Source organism: Doryrhamphus excisus, chromosome 16 (genome assembly GCF_030265055.1).
Source record: "Doryrhamphus excisus isolate RoL2022-K1 chromosome 16, RoL_Dexc_1.0, whole genome shotgun sequence".
In the NCBI taxonomy this organism is placed as follows: Eukaryota; Metazoa; Chordata; class Actinopteri; order Syngnathiformes; family Syngnathidae; genus Doryrhamphus; species Doryrhamphus excisus.
The window spans coordinates 17686132-17706860 of record NC_080481.1 but is presented as its reverse complement, the minus strand read 5'-3'; the positions used below and the strand labels follow the sequence as shown (position 1 = coordinate 17706860).

The window sequence follows — 20729 nt, the reverse complement described above, 5'->3', positions numbered from 1 at the left end:
TATCAGACATGACATCAATCACAAATCAATCGTCAATAAAAATATCCCAATACACATTGCAGTCGTGATGGAATTGTTTCTAGTTAGCGCAAGTTGCAGGGGGGACGTTTTATGTGTGACACTATATACCGGAAAGAGACGGGTGGCTAGTTTTGCATATGAGAATTATACTCGTTATAATGTTGCGCAAATATACACATTTAAGCGTCTACTCTTTGCGGTTCAGGAAGTAAAGAACTAGAATGAAATACAACTTTCTTGACCAAAAGAGGAGAACGAGCGACAAAGTCATCTACTGGAGGCTGTTTTTAAGAAACATCTACTCAGGTTGTGTGACAAAAGGCAGGTTGGTATGCTTCTTACTATCACGTTTATAATTTTTCTAATTATTCATTAACAGTGCTCATTAAAAATCTCAGTAAAGGTCAATTTTTAATGGGATAAATTGGATTAACAGGCGAACTCGGGCTTGACTTCAACACAGTTTGTTTACTGCAAGGCGGCGGCCATTTTGAACAGCGCAATATGCTGTATGGGCTAGCTAGCATACACCGTTAGCATACATCGTACCGGGTAATCTGCCAAAGTGGCCCAACGAAACCAGTTTTTTTGTTCGTGATGCAGCTCAACAATTGCCCAAACAGAACTAAACGGAACTACAACGATGGTTGTCAGCTAGCTTTGTCTCGGTACGGGTTTATATAGGAGGAGTTTGACATCATATTATTATTATATTATTCCGCTCAAAAATGTAGCAATCCTGGTTGGTGTTTTTCTTTTTTTTTTATTACAAAAACGAGTAACTGATTATTATTGAGCGCACTGAGGATTTCTCAAAAGATTATACCGAAAAAACAACACCGTGTTCACACCAACACCAATACAGCGAGGTGGCAGAATAATACTAAGCATGTGGTGTGCAAATTAACACTAATTTATTATACTAATTATACCCTACTAGTCTTTTCATTCATCAGTGCTCAACTTTGTCATTTTCACACATCAATTTTAAAAAAAAAACATATTGGAGTGTTTCCAAATGCAGCATCTCGTTGTGACCATTAGGTGGCAGTGTTGACATGTTTCCTTGTTATGAACAACACCTGTTTTCTTCCACTTGATTATGTCCAGATATGTATTTTGGAAAAAGCTATTCCTACGATCGTATATCATGATGGGGTGAAAAAGTTCAGGAAACGCAGAGAAGCCACTTCTTTTAGCATTTGCTAACCCCGATGTGTCTCTTTGCTAGCAGCAGGATTGGAACTCCAGGATGGAACACATTAAAGAAGAAGCAGGTGAGCCGCAGCCACTCTCCATTAAAGAGGAAGAGGAGGATCACCGCATCAGTCAGGAAGGAGAAGATCTTGAAGGACTGGAGGAGTTCCCGGTGATTGTTGTCACCTTGAAGAGCGAAGATAATGAAGGTCAAAGTGAGGAGAATAAAGACGTGGAGCCTCCGAGCAGCAGCAGCTCAACTCAACACATAACAGAAGCTGATGGAGACCACGGCGGAGGATCAACAGGACATGACCTCTTAGCTCCGCTATCAGATAGCGACGACACAACGTCACACACTCCGGACACTGATGACGAAGACTCTGATATGACCGACAACACACGCTGGAAATGCTCTCAGTGTGACAAAACTTTTGTTCACAAGAGAAATCTGAAAATGCACATGAGGCATCACACAGGCGAGAAACCTTTCACCTGCTCGGTTTGTGGCAAAAGATTCATCGCTAAGTCCATTTTGAAATCACACATAACGGTGCACGCAGTCGAGAAACCATTTCCTTGCACAGTGTGCGGGAAAAGATTCTCACAGCGGTCAAATTTCAACGTTCACACCAGATTGCACACTGGAGAGAAACCTTTTCCTTGCTTGGTGTGCGGGAAAAGATTTTCCCTGCAGTCGCATTTGAAAGTCCACACAAGAGTACACCTCGGAGAGAAACCATTTCCTTGCACGGTGTGCGGGAAAAGATTTTCCCAGCAGTCGCATTTGAAACTTCACACTAGAGTACACACCGGAGAGAAACCGTTCCCTTGCTTGGTGTGTGGTCGAAGATTCTACGATCAGAGTCATTTAAAAAGACACACAAGAACACACACTGGAGAGAAACCTTTTTCCTGCGCCGTTTGTTGTCAAAGTTTCTCCAAGAAGATATCTTTGGTAAGACATACAAGAACACACGCGGGAGAAAACAACTTTTCTTGTTCAGTGTGTGGTCAGCAATTTACAAATAGCACAAATTTGACTGAACACGAAAGGATTCACACCGGGGAGAAACATGAAACCTTTTCAAAGGACGCATCCAGCTGGATTGCGAAGAACACGATCGGGAAATATGAGTAAACAAAAACTTTGAAAACAAAACTTATACCCCTGATGATGAAATATTTGCAATGTTTCTTTCATCGCTCACGTGTACTGAATGAACACACAATTCTTTAATAAAAGAAACACACACAACGGGTTCGCATGGGTTTGATTCCTAGCCAGGGATGCGTCCTGAAGGGCATTCCAAGCAGCAGCTCAACTCAACACATGACAACAGAATCATATCATTTATTAACTTTTTTTTTCTTTCCCAAAACTGCAATATAGTAAAACACAACTGTACCGTTAAGTTGCTGTTGTATGAGAATTCTGTGAATATATTTGCACTAGCCCAGGGGTGAGCAAACTACGGCCCGGGGGCCACATGCGGCCCGCCAAGTGTTTCAATATGGCCCGCCTGTTTTTTCCAAAGTATTTCATTTAAACTCAACACATAACCTGGCATTGTGGCTTGGGCCAACTTTTTGATGGTTGAGGTAGCTGCTTTATCAATTTCGTTATTTGATGTGGTCTGTTGTTATAAAAATATACTCCTGGAAAAAGGAGCACAAGCACAATAATAGTAATAATAATAATAATAATGTCAATAATGATAATAATACTACTATTATATTAATATTGTTGTTAATAATATTAATATAATAATGGTAGTAATATTACAAAATACTCCTGGAAAAAGGAGCACAAGCACAATAATAGTAATAATAATAATAATGTCAATAATGATAATAATACTATTATATTAATATTGTTGTTAATAATATTAATATAATAATGGTAGTAATATTACAAAATACTCCTGGAAAAAGGAGCACAAGCACAATAATAGTAATAATAATAATAATGTCAATAATGATAATAATACTATTATATTAATATTGTTGTTAATAATATTAATATAATAATGGTAGTAATATTACAAAATACTCCTGGAAAAAGGAGCACAAGCACAATAATAGTAATACAAATAATAATAATAATAATAATAATGTTGTCAACAATGATAATAATACTACTATTATATTAATATTGTTGTTAATAATATTAATATAATAATTGTAGTAATATTATTATTAACAAAATAATAATAATAATAATATAATAACATTATAACTAATAATAATAATAATTCTAATAAAATAACAACAATAATAATACATTTATAACACACTTTACATCAAATAAATGATTTCAAAGTGCACATATAGAAGATTGCATGACACTTTTACATGTAAAATATGTGTAAAAATATAGGTGTAAAAATGGACTGTTACGTGTAAAATACTACATAATCCCCCCCCCGTCAATTTTGTTAAATTAATGCGGCCAAAAAAGTCAAAAAGTTTGCCCACCCCTGCCCTAGCCGGTTGAACAATGTGTGCAATATTACTGCACACTTATATGGAGTACCAGCTAGGGATCATTTCTCATGTTAATGTTCATTTATTATCGATAACAGACAGTTAAATCAAACATATAAATCACAAATAAGTCAACTGGATGAAAATCTAAACCGTGTGTCAATAAAACCCGTCAAATCTTTCATTGTGTACGGAAAGGATTTTAATGGAAATAATATTTCGAGTGAACACAAGTTGCAGGGGGAACATTTTGTATGTGACACTATACCGGAAAAGACGGGTGGTTCCTTGTACATGTGAGGATTGTACACGCTATAATGTTGAGTAAATATACAAATATTGATTTATTTACAGATCTATAGTATCTATTATGGTTCAGGAAGTAATACATTATAGTGAGAGAACGTTTTTGAACAAAAGAGGAGAACGGCCGACAACGTCAGCTAATGGACGCTGAATTCAAGAAGCCTCATCACAGAGCAGGTTAGTTTCATTGTTATTCTTGTGTGATTATAAACTATTATAATCTATTTGCTTATTAAGACAACTTATAAAAAGATTTTCTCCTTGAAGGTCCGTTTATTTTATGAGAGAAATTGGATTAAATGATGGATTCGGGCTCGATTCCAACAGTTTGTTTACTGCTAGGCGGCGGCCATTTTGAACAGAGTGCAATACATATCACTACGCCGGCACGCGGTACGTCAGTGTTCTTACTCCGCAAGGAAAAATAGACCTATACACGACAGAATCTTATCTTCAGGCTTTGTTGATGAAAGCATGAAACGGAATCCTTAATGGCTGCAATTACAGCTCTAAAATGTATTATTTTGAAATATCTTTATTGAAAATAAGAAAACAAATCAATTTCTGTTGAACGGTTCTTTTAAACAATACACTTTAAATTGAAGGAGTCAATCTATGGAATAATTAAGATTAGACTTAAGAATTAAAAAAACACTTAATATATTTTAAAACAACAGTATTATTAATAAATGTAAAAGTGCATTATGACCACATAAACTGCTTGCTCTAAAGTCAAAGTTAAAACATTGTTGGAATATGAAATGTAGCCGCCTGGAAGAATATCCAGCGATGCTCCTCGGAGGCCCTGGAAGTGAGGCTTCATAGCTAGCTTCATAGCTAGCTTCCAGCAGTGCGGAAACAGTGCGTAAAATCTGTCTGAAGAGATGATTGACACATGCTGATTGGGTGTAGGAACGCAAGTTGACACGTAACAAGCATTATTTGTATTATGTCTGACGCTGAGATGAAACCGTCTCATTGCTTTGATCTCCAAAATATTGCACAAACTGTATGTGGCCGTAGCTTATGCTTGCCTGACCCCCCCGCCAACCCCCCCCCCCCCCCCCCCCGTGCCTCTCAATCAGCCATTCACTTTAATGCTCACTCATTTTTTCTTTGTCTTACTCCCATTTCTCCTTTTTTTGCATTTTGAAGCTCTGCTTAGGACCTCCTTAAGATCCATCCAGTTTTGTCCGCGTATCCGGGTCAGGGTTGCGGGGGCAGCAGTCTCAAGCCCAGACTTCCACCACCTCTGTTGGATCCTTCAGGTGTCGTAAATACTTGCAGTTTGTAAAATGTTGATCAGAAGTCGATGTCTTTGTCTTCTTGTGTCCTACAGACGCCAGTGAGGAACATCTTCCCCCTGAGCAGCAGGAGCGGAACCCCAGGATGGAACGCATGAAAGACGAAGAGGGTGAATCACAGCACCCTCACATTAAGGAGGAGCCACAGCCCCCGCATATGAAAGAGGAGGAAGAGCCACAGCCTCCCAACGTGAAAGAGGAAGAGGAGCATCACATCATCGGTCAGGATGGAGAGCATCTTGAAGGAGTGCATGAGTTCCCGGTGATTGTTGTCCGTGTGAAGAGTGAAGATGATGAAGATCAAAGTGAGGAGAATAAAGAGGTGGAGCCTCGGAGCAGCATCTCAACTCAACACATAACAGAAGCTGACGGAGACCACGGCGGAGGATCACCAGCACATGACCTCTTAGCTCCACTATCAGATAGCGACGACACAACGTCACGCTCCCCTGACACTGATGATGAAGACTCCGAAGCGGATATGACCCGTCACAGCGACGACACACGCTGGAAATGTTCTCAATGCGACAAAACGTTTCTTAGCAAGGGACATCTGAAAATGCACATGAGACACCATACAGGAAAGAAACCTTTCGCCTGCTCCGTTTGCGGTAAAAGTTTCATCGCTAAGTCCATTTTGAAAACACACATAGTCGTGCACACTGGAGAGAAACCTTTTCCTTGCACAGTGTGCGGTAAAAAATTCTCCCAGCGGTCGTATTTGAATGTTCACACGCGAGTGCACACTGGAGAGAAACCTTTTCCTTGCTCGGTATGCGGCAAAAGATTCATGGTGAAAGGCGTTTTGAAACAACACACACGAGTGCACACTGGAGAGAAACCGTTTCCTTGCACGGTGTGTGGCAAAACGTTTTCCGAGCAGTCGCATTTGAAAGTTCACACTCGAGTACACACCGGAGAGAAACCTTTCCCTTGCACCGTGTGCGGGAAAAGCTTTTCCCAGCAGTCGTATCTGAAAGTCCACACAAGGGTACACATTGGTGAGAAACCATTTCCTTGCACAGTGTGCGGAAAAAGATTTTCCCAGCAGTCACATCTGAAAGTTCACAGTCGAGTGCACACTGGGGAGAAACCTTTCCCTTGCACGGTGTGCGGTCGGAGATTCTACGATCAAAGTCATTTCAAGAGACACGCAAGAACTCACACTGGAGAGAAACCTTTTTCCTGCGCCGTTTGTGGCCAAGGTTTCTCTAAGAAGACATCTTTGTTAGGACACACAAGAACACACACACGAGAAAACAACTTTTCTTGTTCCGTGTGTGGTCAGCAATTTAGAAATAGTACAAATTTGGCCGAACACAAAAGCATCCACACTGGGGACTAACTTGAAAACCTTTGAATAGACACATCCTGTTTGATTGCAAAGAACACAATAGTACAGTAAACCTCGCATATATCGGATTCAATTGTTCCCACTGGTTTTGTCCGATATAAGCGAAATCCGTTATATGCGTATACCGGAAAATGTCCGTTTTACGCATACATCGGATTTATATCCGGTATATGCGTAAATCGGATTTTATCCGTTATAAAAAGGCACTTCCTTGACTCAGGCAACGCTGCAAACGCTGCAAATGACGTCGTATAGCGGCCTGTCACGATTCGGATTCGAATCGGAGCGCCACGATGCGGCCATCCGATATATGCGAGGGAAATTTAATGGAAATGCATCGGAACGGGACTGGAGATGTTGTCCGAAATAGACGAAATCCGTTATAAAAAATCCGATTTTTTATTGGAAATGCATTACAGAAAAATCGCTTCTTTTTTTTTCTGTCCGTTGTGAGCGAATTTCCGATATATCCGAGTCCGATATATCCGAGGTTTACTCTAGAAGTAAGAATAAGCAACACATTAAAAAAAAACATTGCTAACTAACAATTTTTGTTTTATCAATCACTTTTCTTTTTTAATAAAAGAAACACACACAAGAGGTTCAAACTGGTTTGATTCCCGGCCAGGGTTTCTTCTGGAAGGGGCATAACAATGCCAGCTAAAACACAACAACAACAACAAAATGGTTGTTTTTTGGTTGCTATGAGAACGACAATAAAACTCATGTCCAGGCTATAAATGTTCCGGCTATTTTTTTAGCTTACCTTATACTATAAATATAGAAAAGCCATTTGACGTAGCAAATACCCAATCTAATGCTAATATTGCTAATTTGCATGTAGCTCATGCTGAGTACCCTAACAATAACAACCGTTTTGGAATCATATTCAAAGTCAAAATTGGGAATTTCATACTTGTATGTAGCTTCCCTAAAGAACCATTAGGGATGCACTTCAAAGTCCTACACTGTGGCTGGGTTCGAAACCGGATACTTAACTACTATTCATGCTAGTGACGTCCCTTGTTACGATGCATGACGCATGCGCACACTGGCCGCCAATATATGTATATATTTTCGATTAACCTTCGGAGAAAAGCATCATTGACGGTTGTTAAAACTTATTTCATACCATCCCCGAAGAGATTAAATGACATTGAGACTTTTATTCCCGTCAGAATGACCACGTCTCAGTGAAGTTTTGAAACTTCGTAGCCTAGCTTAGCTTAGCTTGCTAGCTGCTAACAAAGAGACCCGGAAGTTAGCGACGCAACGCTATCGTGTTGCGATGTGTAAAGTGCGAATGCTGAGAGCGTTGGTGAACCAGCGACTAACTGCGGCTGCGGAAGAAATACTCGCAGTGTTGGAAAGAACCATAGCGGAGTACGAGGGGGAACTTTGTCGAACAAAAGAGGAGAACGAGCGACAACGTCGACTGCTGGACGCCGTTTTCGAGAAGCCTCATGTTGTGCTCCACAAAGCGGGTTAGTTTCATTCTTACTCACATGTTTATAAGACTTTTATGCACGTTTTTAATGCACATATGTGTGTCTTTAGTTGTTTTATTTAGATGTTGTATTCATATATTCAGTTCTTCACATTGTGTGTATTACCCTCCAAAAGAACGATCCATTTCTTGGTCGTTTAAATAAAATGCTGTACAGTTACATGACATCCAATTAACGCTATCAACAATATAATAATAACAATAATAATTAATCAACGCTAATAGAAAATAATTTCTCTGTGGCGCCCAAAAGTGGGGAAAATTTTGACTATTCCAATGGTCCAAAACATAGGTAAGAACTTTTCCAAACATAGTCATTCATTAATTATAAGTAATCATTTTTTTGGAGTAAAAGGTAAATCCAAATTGACAAATTGTTGGAATTTGCACCGGAACCTTGAGTTGATTCCATCGAGTTGGTCTCAAATCTAACATTTGTAATAATTAAAAGGCTTATGAATTATATATGTGAAATTTGACGTTTACGGAGCTTCGGTTCCCTGCCGGTCAGACAGCAGCATGTTCTCACCAGGTAGAGAGACCCTAGCTTGCTCTTGGTCTGAATCTTTTGATTCATTTGTGAAGCACATCTTTGTCTTCTTTTGGCCCGCAGAAGACAGTGAAGAACATCTTCAACCTGAGCAGCAGGAGTGGAACTCCAGGGTGGAGTTGAAGGAGCCAAAGACGCCCCCCGTTAAAGAAGAAGAGGAGGATCACAGCATCAGTCAGGAGCGAGAGAATCTTGTCGGAGTGGAGGGGTTCCCGGTGATTTGTGTCACCGTGAAGAATGAAGATGATGAAGACAAAGATCAAAATGAGAAAAAGAGAAGGGTGGAGCCTACAAGCAGCGGCAGAAGTCAACACCTGGCAACAGAACCTGATGGAGACCACGGTGGAGGATCACCGGCACACGACCTCTTAGCTCCGCTATCAGATAGCGACGACACAACGTCACGCTCCCCTGACAACGCTGATGAAGACTCCGAAGCCGATAAAACGTGTCACGGCGACGACACACGCTGGAAATGCTCTCAGTGTGACAAAAATTTTGTCAGCAAGAGAAATCTCAAACTACACACGAGGCGGCACACAGGAGAGAAACCTTTTGCTTGCTCAGTTTGCGGTAAAAGATTCATCGATAAGTCAAATTTGAAACTGCACACAAGCATGCACACCGGAGAGAAACCTTTTCCTTGCACAGTGTGCGGTAAAACGTTCTCTCGGCGATCACATTTGAAAGTACACGCAAGCGTACACACTGGAGAGAAACCTTTTCCTTGCACGGTGTGCGATAAAAGATTCTACCGCGAAGGTGATTTAAAGCAACACACGAGAATACACACCGGAGAGAAACCGTTTCCTTGCTTGGTGTGTGGGAAAAGATTCTCCCGGCAGTCCCATTTGAAAGTACACACAAGAATACACACCGGAGAGAAACATTTTCTTTGCTCCGTGTGCGGGAAAAGATTCAGTCAAAAAGGTGATTTAAAGCAACACACAAGAACGCACACCGGAGAGAAACCTTTTCCTTGCACGGTGTGCGGTAGAAGGTTCTCTCGACGGTCCCAATTGAACTTACACTCAAGAATACACACCGGAGAAAAGAACTTTTCCTGTTTAATGTGTGATCAGCGATTTACAAATAATACAGACTTGACTGAACACGTAAGAATCCACAGTGTGGAATCACTGGAACGTTTTTGAAGGAACACATTCCGGTTGGAAGAACACTGGAAGAGGGACAAAAGTGGACTCGTGTAAAAAGGACTTATATTACGGACATTTTGATGAAATGTTTGGAATATTTCTGTCATTTGTCTTTTTTTTTAGACTTGGGAATTGCACGTTTGACCTTAAAGAAAAAAAAACACACCAGAGCAGGGAATACTGCATGTGCTATAGCGGTAAGACAAAGTATTTCAACCTTTTGGAACAATTTTTTTGTGTTCATTAATTTTTTTCTCATAAAATATGATTCGGTCTTCCAAGTCAATCACATTGACAAAAATTGTGTTTTTTTAATTATTATTACTGATTATAATTTCCTTTATTTGAAGCTCGGGGTGGTCTGGGTTTGTAATGGAGGTGTGCTTCTCCGTGGGCCTAATTGACCTCCAAACTAACATCATTTTCAGACCATTTTTAATATATACGGAACTTGGGGAATCACTGAAAGGTAACTTTTCCACAAAATTCCAATGCTCTAAATAACTATACCATTGATTTCCGTTCCGATTTGATGAGGATTAAAATTCAGTTTCAACAAGTGAAATTTAGGTTGTTGTTGGCAACGTCGATCTGACACCGGTACTTCAAGTGAATACTGTACTCATCAAATATGTTCAAAATATGTACAAAGATGAAAACGGAATACATGATTAGCTCATGGTGGGAAATTTGTTTTAAAGGGGTCCTATTGTGCTCATTTTCCCGCCCTTTTTATTGAGTTGTGGATTCCTACAGATCAGCTACACACACTAAACCGCACAGAAAGCTTTCTAGATCTTCAGAATCTGCACCTGGATTTCCAAAACAGTCTGTTTTAATAATAATATAATAATAATAATAATACATTTTATTTAAAAGCGCCTTTCAGGACACCCAAGGTCGCTGTACAGGAGATAAAAAACACCATTTTAATTTATTACACCCCCCCCCCCCCCCCCTCCATCATGCACACCTACTCCTCTGTGATTGGTCGTTCCTAAAGATTCCCGGACTCCTCCTGAATGCCACTTTTTAATTTTCTGGTTATAGGAGCTGATAATAAAGGAATAAAGCCTTTGGCTCGTCCACGTACGTCTCCATGGCAACTACTGTGTTGTCACAATGACACCCTGTGGGGGGAACCAGACATTCAAAGACACGCATATGTGCATTCACACACAAAAAGAAAAAGACGAAGAAGAATAAAGTCAAAATTTAACCTGTTGAAAGTTATAAGCTACTTGTAATTAATTTCCCAATTATGGTTTTATATTTAGTACAGGCACTGTTTAGGGCAGACGTCTTGTTTTTTGTTTTTACGTCAGGCACCTTGCTAGGCAGCTAGGGGTCTTTCGTGGGACCACAGAACCCGGATGTTAGTTGTTGAAGCGTGCGTAAAAGCTTGTCTGCGTTGCTGGTAAAAGGTGGGTTGGGTTTCATTCTTCATATTTACGTCATATTTATCGGCTTCATATTTGCTTATTAATTAGCATTGCCTCTCAATAGGTTTTATCCACGAAGGTATATTTTGTTGTTGTACTCCTCACGGCCGTTATATCGATATCAAGGGCTCGTGTCAGTATCGGATCGATACTCACAGTTCCATGTGTCAAATCAGACATGGGCGGGTGTTGAATTCATAAAGCTTTTATGCTCTACTTCAAATTGTTCCGGTACAGATTAGGAGCTCTGATGCAACATTAGCGACATCTGGTGGAAGAGTGGAGTCAATGCAGCGAAAAGGAGCGAAACACAGGTCGCCATTATTGGTTGTTATTTACTCAAGTTACCGCCAAAATAACCAGTCCGCGCTGTGTCGCATGAGCTTTACGTAATCGGTCAGGTGATATGAAATGAACATCCGGTGCATGTTTTTCAAACTAAAGCGTAATGAAACATTTTTATTGGAATATATTGGAAATTTTATTTCAAAGTAATTGTGTGTAAATAATAATACTTTTAAAGTCACATATAAATGTACTGTATCCCACAATAAACACAGATATACTGTAGATATTTCGTATATTTATAAATATGAGTATTATTGGCCTTATTGTTCGAATACTTTTATATACTAATTGATGATTATGTGTTTTGCATTCAGCTCATCCAAATGGTTGATATTCAATTCAATATGGCAATAAAGATATTGACACATAATTTCCCAATCGTTGGGTATTTAACCCAGAGATGGGGACTTCAGGCCCCGTCCACATGGACACATTTCGGGGTGAAAACATTATCAAGTATTTTGTCGTTTAAGCCTCTCATGCACACGGGAACGTCATTCTCGGTGATCTGGGGTCGCCGTGTAGACCGGCAATACGACAACAATGACGTCACATGACCAGAAGAAGAGCAATGGCGCACTGTAGAGCTTCATTTGTGCTGCAGTATGAGCGATATTGCAACAAAACCTCGCTGTCTTTGTCTCCCCCCCCCCCCCCCCCCCCCCCCCCCCCATGCAGCAGGATTGGGACTTCAGGATGGAAGACGTTAAAGAGGAAGAGGAGGATTTGGATCCACAGCTACTCTCCATGAAACAGGAAGATCACAGCATCAGTCAGGAGGGGGAGCATCTCGAAAGATTGGAGGAGTTTTCCGTGATTGGTGTCACCGTGAAGAGTGACGATGATGACGATGATGACGATGATGAAGGTGAAAGTGAGGAGGAGCCTCCGAGCAGCAGCTCAGCTCAACACGTGACAACAGAAGCTGATGGAGACCACGGTGGAGGATCACGAGCACACAACCTCTTAGCTCCGCTATCAGACAGCGATGAGACGTCACACTCCCCTGACACTGATGATGATGATGATGATGATGATGATGATGACGACTCCGAAGCTGACATGACACGTCACACGGAAAACACACACTGGAAATGCTCTCAATGTGACAAACGTTTTGCTTACAAGGAAAATCTGAAAAGACACAGCAGACTTCATACAGGAGAGAAACCTTTCACTTGCTCAGTTTGTGGCGAAAGATTCCCCATGTGGTCAAAATTGAACGCGCACACAAAGACACACACTGGAGAGAAACCTTATCCCTGCGCGATGTGTGGTAAAACGTTCTCTCAGCGGTCACATTTGAAAGAACACACAAGAAGACACTCGGCAGAGAAACCCTTTCCTTGCACTGTGTGTGGAAGAAGATTCTCTCAAACAAGCGATTTAAAAACTCACACAAGAACACACGCCGAAGAGAAACCGTTCCCTTGCACGGTGTGTGGGAAAAGGTTCTTTCAAGCAAGCGTGTTAAAGATACACACTAGAATTCACACTGGAGAGAAACCTTTTCCTTGCGCTGTGTGTGGGAAAACGTTCTCTCAGAGGTCGAATTTGAAAGCACACACAAAAACGCACACCGGAGAGAAACCTTTCCCATGCACGGTGTGCGGGAAAAGATTCTGCCAAGCCAGTGATTTAAAAATGCACACAACACGGCACACCGGAGAGAAACCTTTTACTTGCACCGTGTGCGGTAAAAGATTCTGCCAGCGGTCGCGTTTGAGAGAACACACAAGAATCCACACCGGAGAGAAACCTTTTTCTTGCACCGTGTGCGGTAAACGTTTCTCTCAGAAGAGATCTTTGACGGGACACGCAAGAGCTCACGGCGGAGAAAAAAACATTTCCTGTTCAACGTGCGGTCAGCGATTCACGTATCGCGCAAACTTGACCAAACACCTGAGAACTCACACTGCGGAATAACAGGAAAAGTCGGAAGGACGAATCCGGATGGATTTCAAAGGACACAATAATGGAACAGGAAGGTTGTGCTAATACGAGCCTGACTGTCTCCACCACTGCTCCTGTAGAGCAGCTACACAGAATAAGCAGCACATAAATCTTTCTAGATCTTCCAGAATCTGCACCTATTCCGGCAGTGCTCACGAGGACTTCTGGATAGCTGCCGAACCCAACTTTATAGGAGTTGATAATAGACGGTGCTTTATCTTTTTAGAATGTCCGCAAATGTGTTGGATCCTGGATCTGATCTGGTCATACTTGGTTTAAGTCATTAGATTCATATGACTTAATGACTTAAACCAAGTCATACTTGGTTTAAGTTATTAGATTCATATATAAATATATTTATTTGGAAAAATAAATAGTCTTAAAATAAATAGTCTAAAAAGTTTTTAGACTTATTAGTGCTGGCTTATCAATCAATCAATCAATCAAGTGCTTCCAAATCTATATATTTATATATTTATATCTGAATCTATGACTTGGTTTAAGTCATTAGATGTATATTAGATCATATATAAATATATTTATTTGGAAAAATAAATAGTTTTTAGACTTATTAATGCTGGCTTATTTTTCCAAATAAATATATTTATATATGAATCTAATGACTTAAACCAAGTGACTAATGACTTGGTTTAAGTCATTAGATTCATATATAGACTATTTTAGACTATTTATTTTTCCAAATAAATATATTTATATATGAATCTAATGACTTAAACCAAGTCATCGATTCATATTTAAATACATTTTTCCAAATAAATATATTTATATATGAATCTAATGACTTAAACCAAGTCATAGATTCATATATAAATATATTTTTTCCAAATAAATATATTTATATATGAATCTAATGACTTAAACCAAGTCATCGATTCATATATAAATATATTTTTCCAAATAAATATATTTATATATGAATCTAATGACTTAAAACAAGTCATAGATTCATATATAAATATATTTATTTGGAAAAATAAGCCAAAACTAATAAAATAAATAAATAAATAAATTTTTGATAAAATTTAAAAAAATATACGTGTGTATGTAAAAAAAAAAACGAATAAAAAACTTGGATCATAATGCAATTATTGTACTAAAAATGTTTTATTTTGCCCTAAGAAGTGACGCCACACAATCACTGAGACGGCGAACATCACAAGAAAGAAAAAGTCAAATGAAGAATATGAAAATATGAAGAATTGCAGAACAGAAAGTTGGAGATTTGACGGCGAAGATCGTCCACCTTTTAGTCCACCTTTTTGCAACAAACAAATGCATTCTCCTCTGTGCATGAAGTATCATGCCACTGTTTATCTGGAAGGAAACACAAATAAGTACAATTACTAATATGAACAATCTTATACTCGCATTGAATCATTGAACAGAAGAAACCAGCAGAAGTCCACTCTAATGTCCGTAACTTAAAGATCTTGGACGCAGTTCCCACAGCATCTCCAGTTCAGTACTGGTGGATAAATAATGAGTATGACAAATACAAATACTCAAGTACTCGTACCAGACGATTTTATCTTAACGCAGTCCGCACCAGAAGGCTCGCCACTTCCAAAGTCCTCATAGTCTTTGTTAAAACCATCGGTCCACATCATGTCACCCTCCTGGAAGACAGCGTGTTAGCTTTATGATATGCGTGTAAAAGTGGGTTAAACGTATGAATTTTGCTGTTTTTTTTTTGTTTTTTTTTGCTCTCGTCTTTCCCTTTGGGCTTTTTTCCCTTCACGAAATCAATCTTCTAGTACACCAACTACCCTCATGTCCCTCTGATGTACTCCTTCCTGATCCTATCCATCCCGGTCACTCCCAATGAGAAGCTCAGCATCCTCATCTCTGCTACCTCCAGTTCTGCTTCCTGTCTCTAGACCAGGGGTCAGCAACCCGCGGCTCCAGAGCCGCATGTGGCTCTCCAGCCTCTTTGTTGCGGCTCCCTTTGCAATGCTTGAATATTTTTAGCACCCGTGTGGTGAAAATGCACGTCTTTGTTATGAGTTTACAAAAATCCAACTTTGTGTGAGACCATGAATGCATCCTGACTGAGTTCTGACTGGTGACTGAATGAGCAGACAGGATGCTATCCAGTTCTCTCTGACAGGTTAACATGAAGGGAAATGAGTAATACTTTGAGTTATTTGAGTTATTAATTATTATTAATGAGTTATTTGACGATTCTAAAAAATAAATTAGAGCTCATTTAAAAACAAAAGTTTATCTCCAGTACTAGCAAGAGTACTCCAACTCGTCTTTTTTTTCCCTCCAATGTTGTTTTAAACATACAACGTTTTGCGGCTCCAGGCTATTTTTCTTTAGTGGGCAAGTGGGTGAAATGGCTCTTTTCATAGTAAAGGTTGCCGACCCCTGCTCTAGACCAAACAACATGGCTGCTCTCACCACAGTTTTGTATACCTTCATTAATTTAATTCAATATTTCCACTCCATACTACTAAAATGCATTATTTTCCCTCATAATTTTATTTAATTTATTTTTGTAAAATTTTCATTTTTTATTTAGTTTTTTATTTTTTTATTTAAATTATTTAAAATATATTTTATTTATTAAATATATATTTTTATTTTTTAATTTTTAAAAATGTTTTATTATTTATTTTATTTATTATTATATTATATATTATTTTTTAAAATATATTTATTAAATAAATTGTGATTTCTTTTTAAATTTTTTCATTAGAATATGTTGAAGTTGTTCCAAGGTGTTTTTTTTTTAATTTTCCGAACTTTCTTTTGCTGCATTTTCTTCCCATAATTGTTGCTTGATTATGAAAATATTTTGACTTAATTCTATGATTAGTTTTTCCCCAACCTAAAGATTCCAAACTTTATAATATTGAGTTTTGTTTGCTTGTTATAATATTACAATTTCTTATTATTTACTATTTCAACTTCATGCAACTAAAATTTTATTATTTGGCGTTAAAATATTACAGTTTATATTCTTGTAAAATTACAACTTTTATTCTTAATATTTTTATAATATTTTTACTTTATTTTTGTAAAATTACTGCTGATATTGTTCGCACAGTGTACATTTGTTTTGGAAATACACCCCCAAAAAATCAGAACCTCTGGAAATACTTCACCCGGACTGCATCGTGGAGTCCGATCCAGGCGTCCACGAAATTAGCATTCGCTGCCTTAATCAGTTGTTTGACAACTTCATTTTCTAGCTCGCTGTGGATGGAGACCAGATTCCCGCCAACGTTTATGCAGATTGTCTGACAGGAGAAAACAAAAAGGATTAACGACATTTTTCTCAACACATCCAGGTAGCGTTGCTTGAATCGGCCACTAGATGTCACTGCTGCTTCGTGTTGAAAAGCGGACTTCTGCTGTATTGCAGGTAAGCAGCATGAATACATATTTAGGAATAAATCATTTATTGTCAATTGCTGCAATTTTGTGTTACAATAATTAGTTCTAACCTTCCTCTTGTGTTAGCTTTCTGGTATCATCTCTTATGTTAACGGATCGGTTTTGACCCGTGTATTAAATCAGCTATAAAATACAGTAAAAAATAATAAGTTACAATCAAATTTGGTTCTCATGTCTTGGTTGCCTTCTTAGGCTTCTTCATTCATGAAAATATTGGTTTTAATATTTTTGGTCAAATGAACCAAGGATTAATAAAATCTGTTCTCTACGATCCCAACCAAACCATCTATGACTTGGTTTAAGTCATGTATTTTTTTAGACTTATTAGTGCTGGCTTATTTTTCCAAATGAATATATTTACATATGAATCTAATGACTTAAACCAAGTCATAGATTATGAATCTATTTTTCCAAATAAATATATTTATATATGAATCTAATGACTTAAACCAAGTCATACTTGGTTTGAGTCATTAGATTCATATGACTTCTAATGAATCTAATGACTTAAACCAAGTCATAGATTCATATATAAATATATAAATATATTTATTTGGAAAAATGAGCCAGCACTAATAAGTCTAAAAACTTTTTAGACTATTTATTTTTTCAAATAAATATATTTATATATGAATCTAATGACTTAAACCAAGTATGACTTGGTTTAAGTCATTAAGTCATATGAATCTAATGACTTAAACCAAGTCATAGATTCATATATAAATATATAAATATACATTTATATGAAATAAAATGACTTAAACCAAGTATGACTTGGTTTAAGTCATTAGATTCATATATAAATATATTTATTTGGAAAAATAAGCCAGCACTAATAAGTCAAAAAACTTTAGACTATTTATTTTTTGAAATAAATATATTTATATATGAATCTGATGACTTAAACCAAGTCATAGATTCATATATAAATATATTTTTCCAAATAAATATATTTATATATGAATCTAATTAATTAAACCAAGTCATAGATTCATATATAAATATATTTTTCCAAATAAATATATTTATATATGAATCTAATGACTTAAACCAAGTCATAGATTCATATATAAATATATTTATTTAAAAAAATAAGCCAGCACTAATAAAATAAAATTAAAAAATAATAAAATAAATAAATAAATAAAAATACATGTGTATGAAAAAAACTAATAAAAAACTTGGATCATAATGCAATTATTGGGACTTTTTTTTTTCAACACAGACATTTTGACATACGGGTAGCGTTGCTTAAATTGGCCACTGGATGTCGCTGCTGCTTCGTGTTGAAAAGCGGACTTTTGAAAAGCATTTTTTTGCAGTTTTTGTCCAATAAATTAGAAAATATGTGCTGTGATTAGTTTAGATCAGGTTACTTTAGTTTAGATTAGTTTAATTAGATTAATTCTAATGGGATTCCAATGTTAAAGGGATTCAAATCAATGAAACAACAAGGATGCCCAAATGTATGCACCAGTCTAATTATTTCACACTTTCTGTAAATCCTATAAACTTCATTTCACTTTCTCATCGATCACTTTCAACCTCATCATCCATACCTGAGAGGTCCGTCACAAAGAATACCGATAATAATAATAATAATAATAATAATAATAACGATACCTCTGCCTCTGTAAATGTCTTCTCCATGTTTTTGAAGATGAAACAACGATCGTCCAGCTGGGTCCATCCGTCAGGACATTGATGATCTGCAACGATGCTTACCTTTAGTCGCCAGAGCACAGGTGAAAAGTAGGCATGAAGGTGGAGAAGTGATACTGACTTTCTATCGGGTGAGATTGCTGTGAAGAAGAAGAAGACGATGCATTGATGTTTCATCCATGGAGTTCGGAAGCCTACAGGATGGCTTCCAAACCTTGAGTATTGATACCTACACTTCCACTCAGCAGTCCGCTCATCACACAGACGAGGAAGGAGAAGTGAAGATCAAATGCCATCTTTGGAACAATCACATCATCATCATCATCATCATCATAATTTGCAACTTAGTGACAGGAAGGAGGAAGTTGTGAGATGTTACCTCTGCTGATGTTGGAGACATACGAGATGACAAGGAGCCGTCCTTATATACGTCGGCTTGACACCAGCCCGGAATGTCACCTGTGACATCTTCATGACACGGAATTCTTCCTTTCCCAATCGCACGCCACATCTTTGAATGTATGGAATGTTGAGCTCAATGGAAATTTGCTGAAAGCTAAAGCAGGAATATTAATAACCATATCTTTTATTTACCGTGCCCTTTTTCGTTAAAGCGGACCTCCTATGGCAGGGGTGGGCAAACTACGGCCCGGGGGCCACATCCGGCCCGCCAAGTGTTTGAATACGGCCCGCCCAATAATAAAAATTAAAATAATAATTATTATATTATTATTATAACTATTGTGATTATTATATTTATTATATTAATGCTAATTATTATATTAATTATATATAATAATATTGTTATATTTGCATATTTTACATAATAATAATATAATAATTATTATTTTAATTTTATTTTAATTATTATAATATTTTATTATTTTTAAAATATTTAAATATAAATATAAAATAATAAATAATAATAGCAGATTGCATGACAATTTTACAGATACAATAATACCAGGTGGACTGTTACGTGTAAAATATATAGTCTGCCCCCCAACCCCCCCTGTTTTAATGGATTCCACTCACGGTGGTTTTGATCACCAAGCGCTCCTAAGTACTTCTGAACTACTGCCGAAACCCACTTTCTAATTTGGACAATAAATGAATATGAAGGGGTCGAGTGGTTAGCTCGCAGACGTCACAGCTAGGAGCCAGGAGGGTTCAATTCCACCCTCAAAAAACATGCTAGGTTAATTAGCCACTCCAAATTGTCCATAGGTATGAATGTGAGTGTGAATGGTTGTTTGTCTATATGTGCCCTGGGATTGGCTGGCTGGCCACCAGTCCAGGGCGTACCCCGCCTCTCGCCCAAAGAGAGCACACCACATTATCAATTTTTGGAATCTAACCTTATCCATATATATTTATTTATTTATCACTTTATATTATTTTCCTTATTACTATTATGATTGTGTTTTCGATTAATTAATATTTGTGTGTTGTTCCTGCAGGAGATGCTGGTTCAAATCTGACCTGATGGTGGTGCTTGCAATATTTGGGGGGGAAATTAGTCGCTGGCCGACATCAACTAGCATCTTCCAATCCCGGGCCATTGCTCGCTGTCCAGTAGGGGGTGGAGCCAAACCCGAATACGGTATTTGGATCGGCACAAATAATGACTTTTTTAATGAATAATGAATTGGAAGAAAGCTGTCTTGGGGCGAGAGGCGGGGTATACCCTGGACTGGTGGCCAGCCAATCACAGGGCACATATAGACAAACAACCATTCACACTCACATTCATACCTATGGACAATTTGGAGTCGCTAATTAACCTAGCATGTTTTTGGAATGTGGGAGGAAACCGGAGTACCCGGAGAAAACCCACGCATGCACGGGGAGAACATGCAAACTCCACACAGAGATGGCCGAGGGTGGAATTGAACTTGGGTCTCCTAGCTGTGTGGCCTGCGCGCTAACCACTTATATTCAATGAAACTTTTTTAAAGTATTTTGGGCGTAGATTTACATGAACATGTTCCATGTTCTGTCATCTGCAGTCTTCCTAG

General features: G+C 38.1%; 3 protein-coding genes across 3 annotated transcripts; 2 read left to right on the top strand and 1 right to left on the bottom strand.

Moving 5' to 3' along the window:
• The first annotated feature begins 91 nt into the window (after nt 1-91).
• Nucleotides 92-7381, top strand: LOC131104741 (zinc finger protein 83-like). The gene is made up of 4 exons (XM_058052239.1): nt 92-346; nt 1253-2355; nt 5177-5265; nt 5321-7381. The coding sequence occupies exons 2-4, from the start codon at nt 1274-1276 to the stop codon at nt 6658-6660; spliced, it is 2511 nt and encodes an 836-aa protein (XP_057908222.1). The 5' UTR covers nt 92-346; nt 1253-1273; the 3' UTR covers nt 6661-7381.
• Nucleotides 7382-7566: 185 nt separating this feature from the next.
• LOC131104740 (gastrula zinc finger protein xFG20-1-like) lies at nt 7567-14071 on the top strand. Its single transcript, XM_058052238.1, has 4 exons — nt 7567-8153; nt 8790-9872; nt 10007-10080; nt 12352-14071. Exons 1-4 carry the CDS (start codon nt 7958-7960, stop codon nt 13597-13599), a joined length of 2601 nt encoding a protein of 866 aa, XP_057908221.1. The 5' UTR covers nt 7567-7957; the 3' UTR covers nt 13600-14071.
• Nucleotides 14072-14855: 784 nt separating this feature from the next.
• LOC131104739 (galactose-specific lectin nattectin-like) lies at nt 14856-19222 on the bottom strand. Its single transcript, XM_058052236.1, has 5 exons — nt 19091-19222; nt 18673-18774; nt 16758-16892; nt 15164-15263; nt 14856-14961 (listed from the first exon to the last, which is right to left on the bottom strand). The coding sequence occupies exons 1-5, from the start codon at nt 19220-19222 to the stop codon at nt 14894-14896; spliced, it is 537 nt and encodes a 178-aa protein (XP_057908219.1). The 3' UTR covers nt 14856-14893.
• Between the last annotated feature and the right edge of the window lie 1507 nt (nt 19223-20729).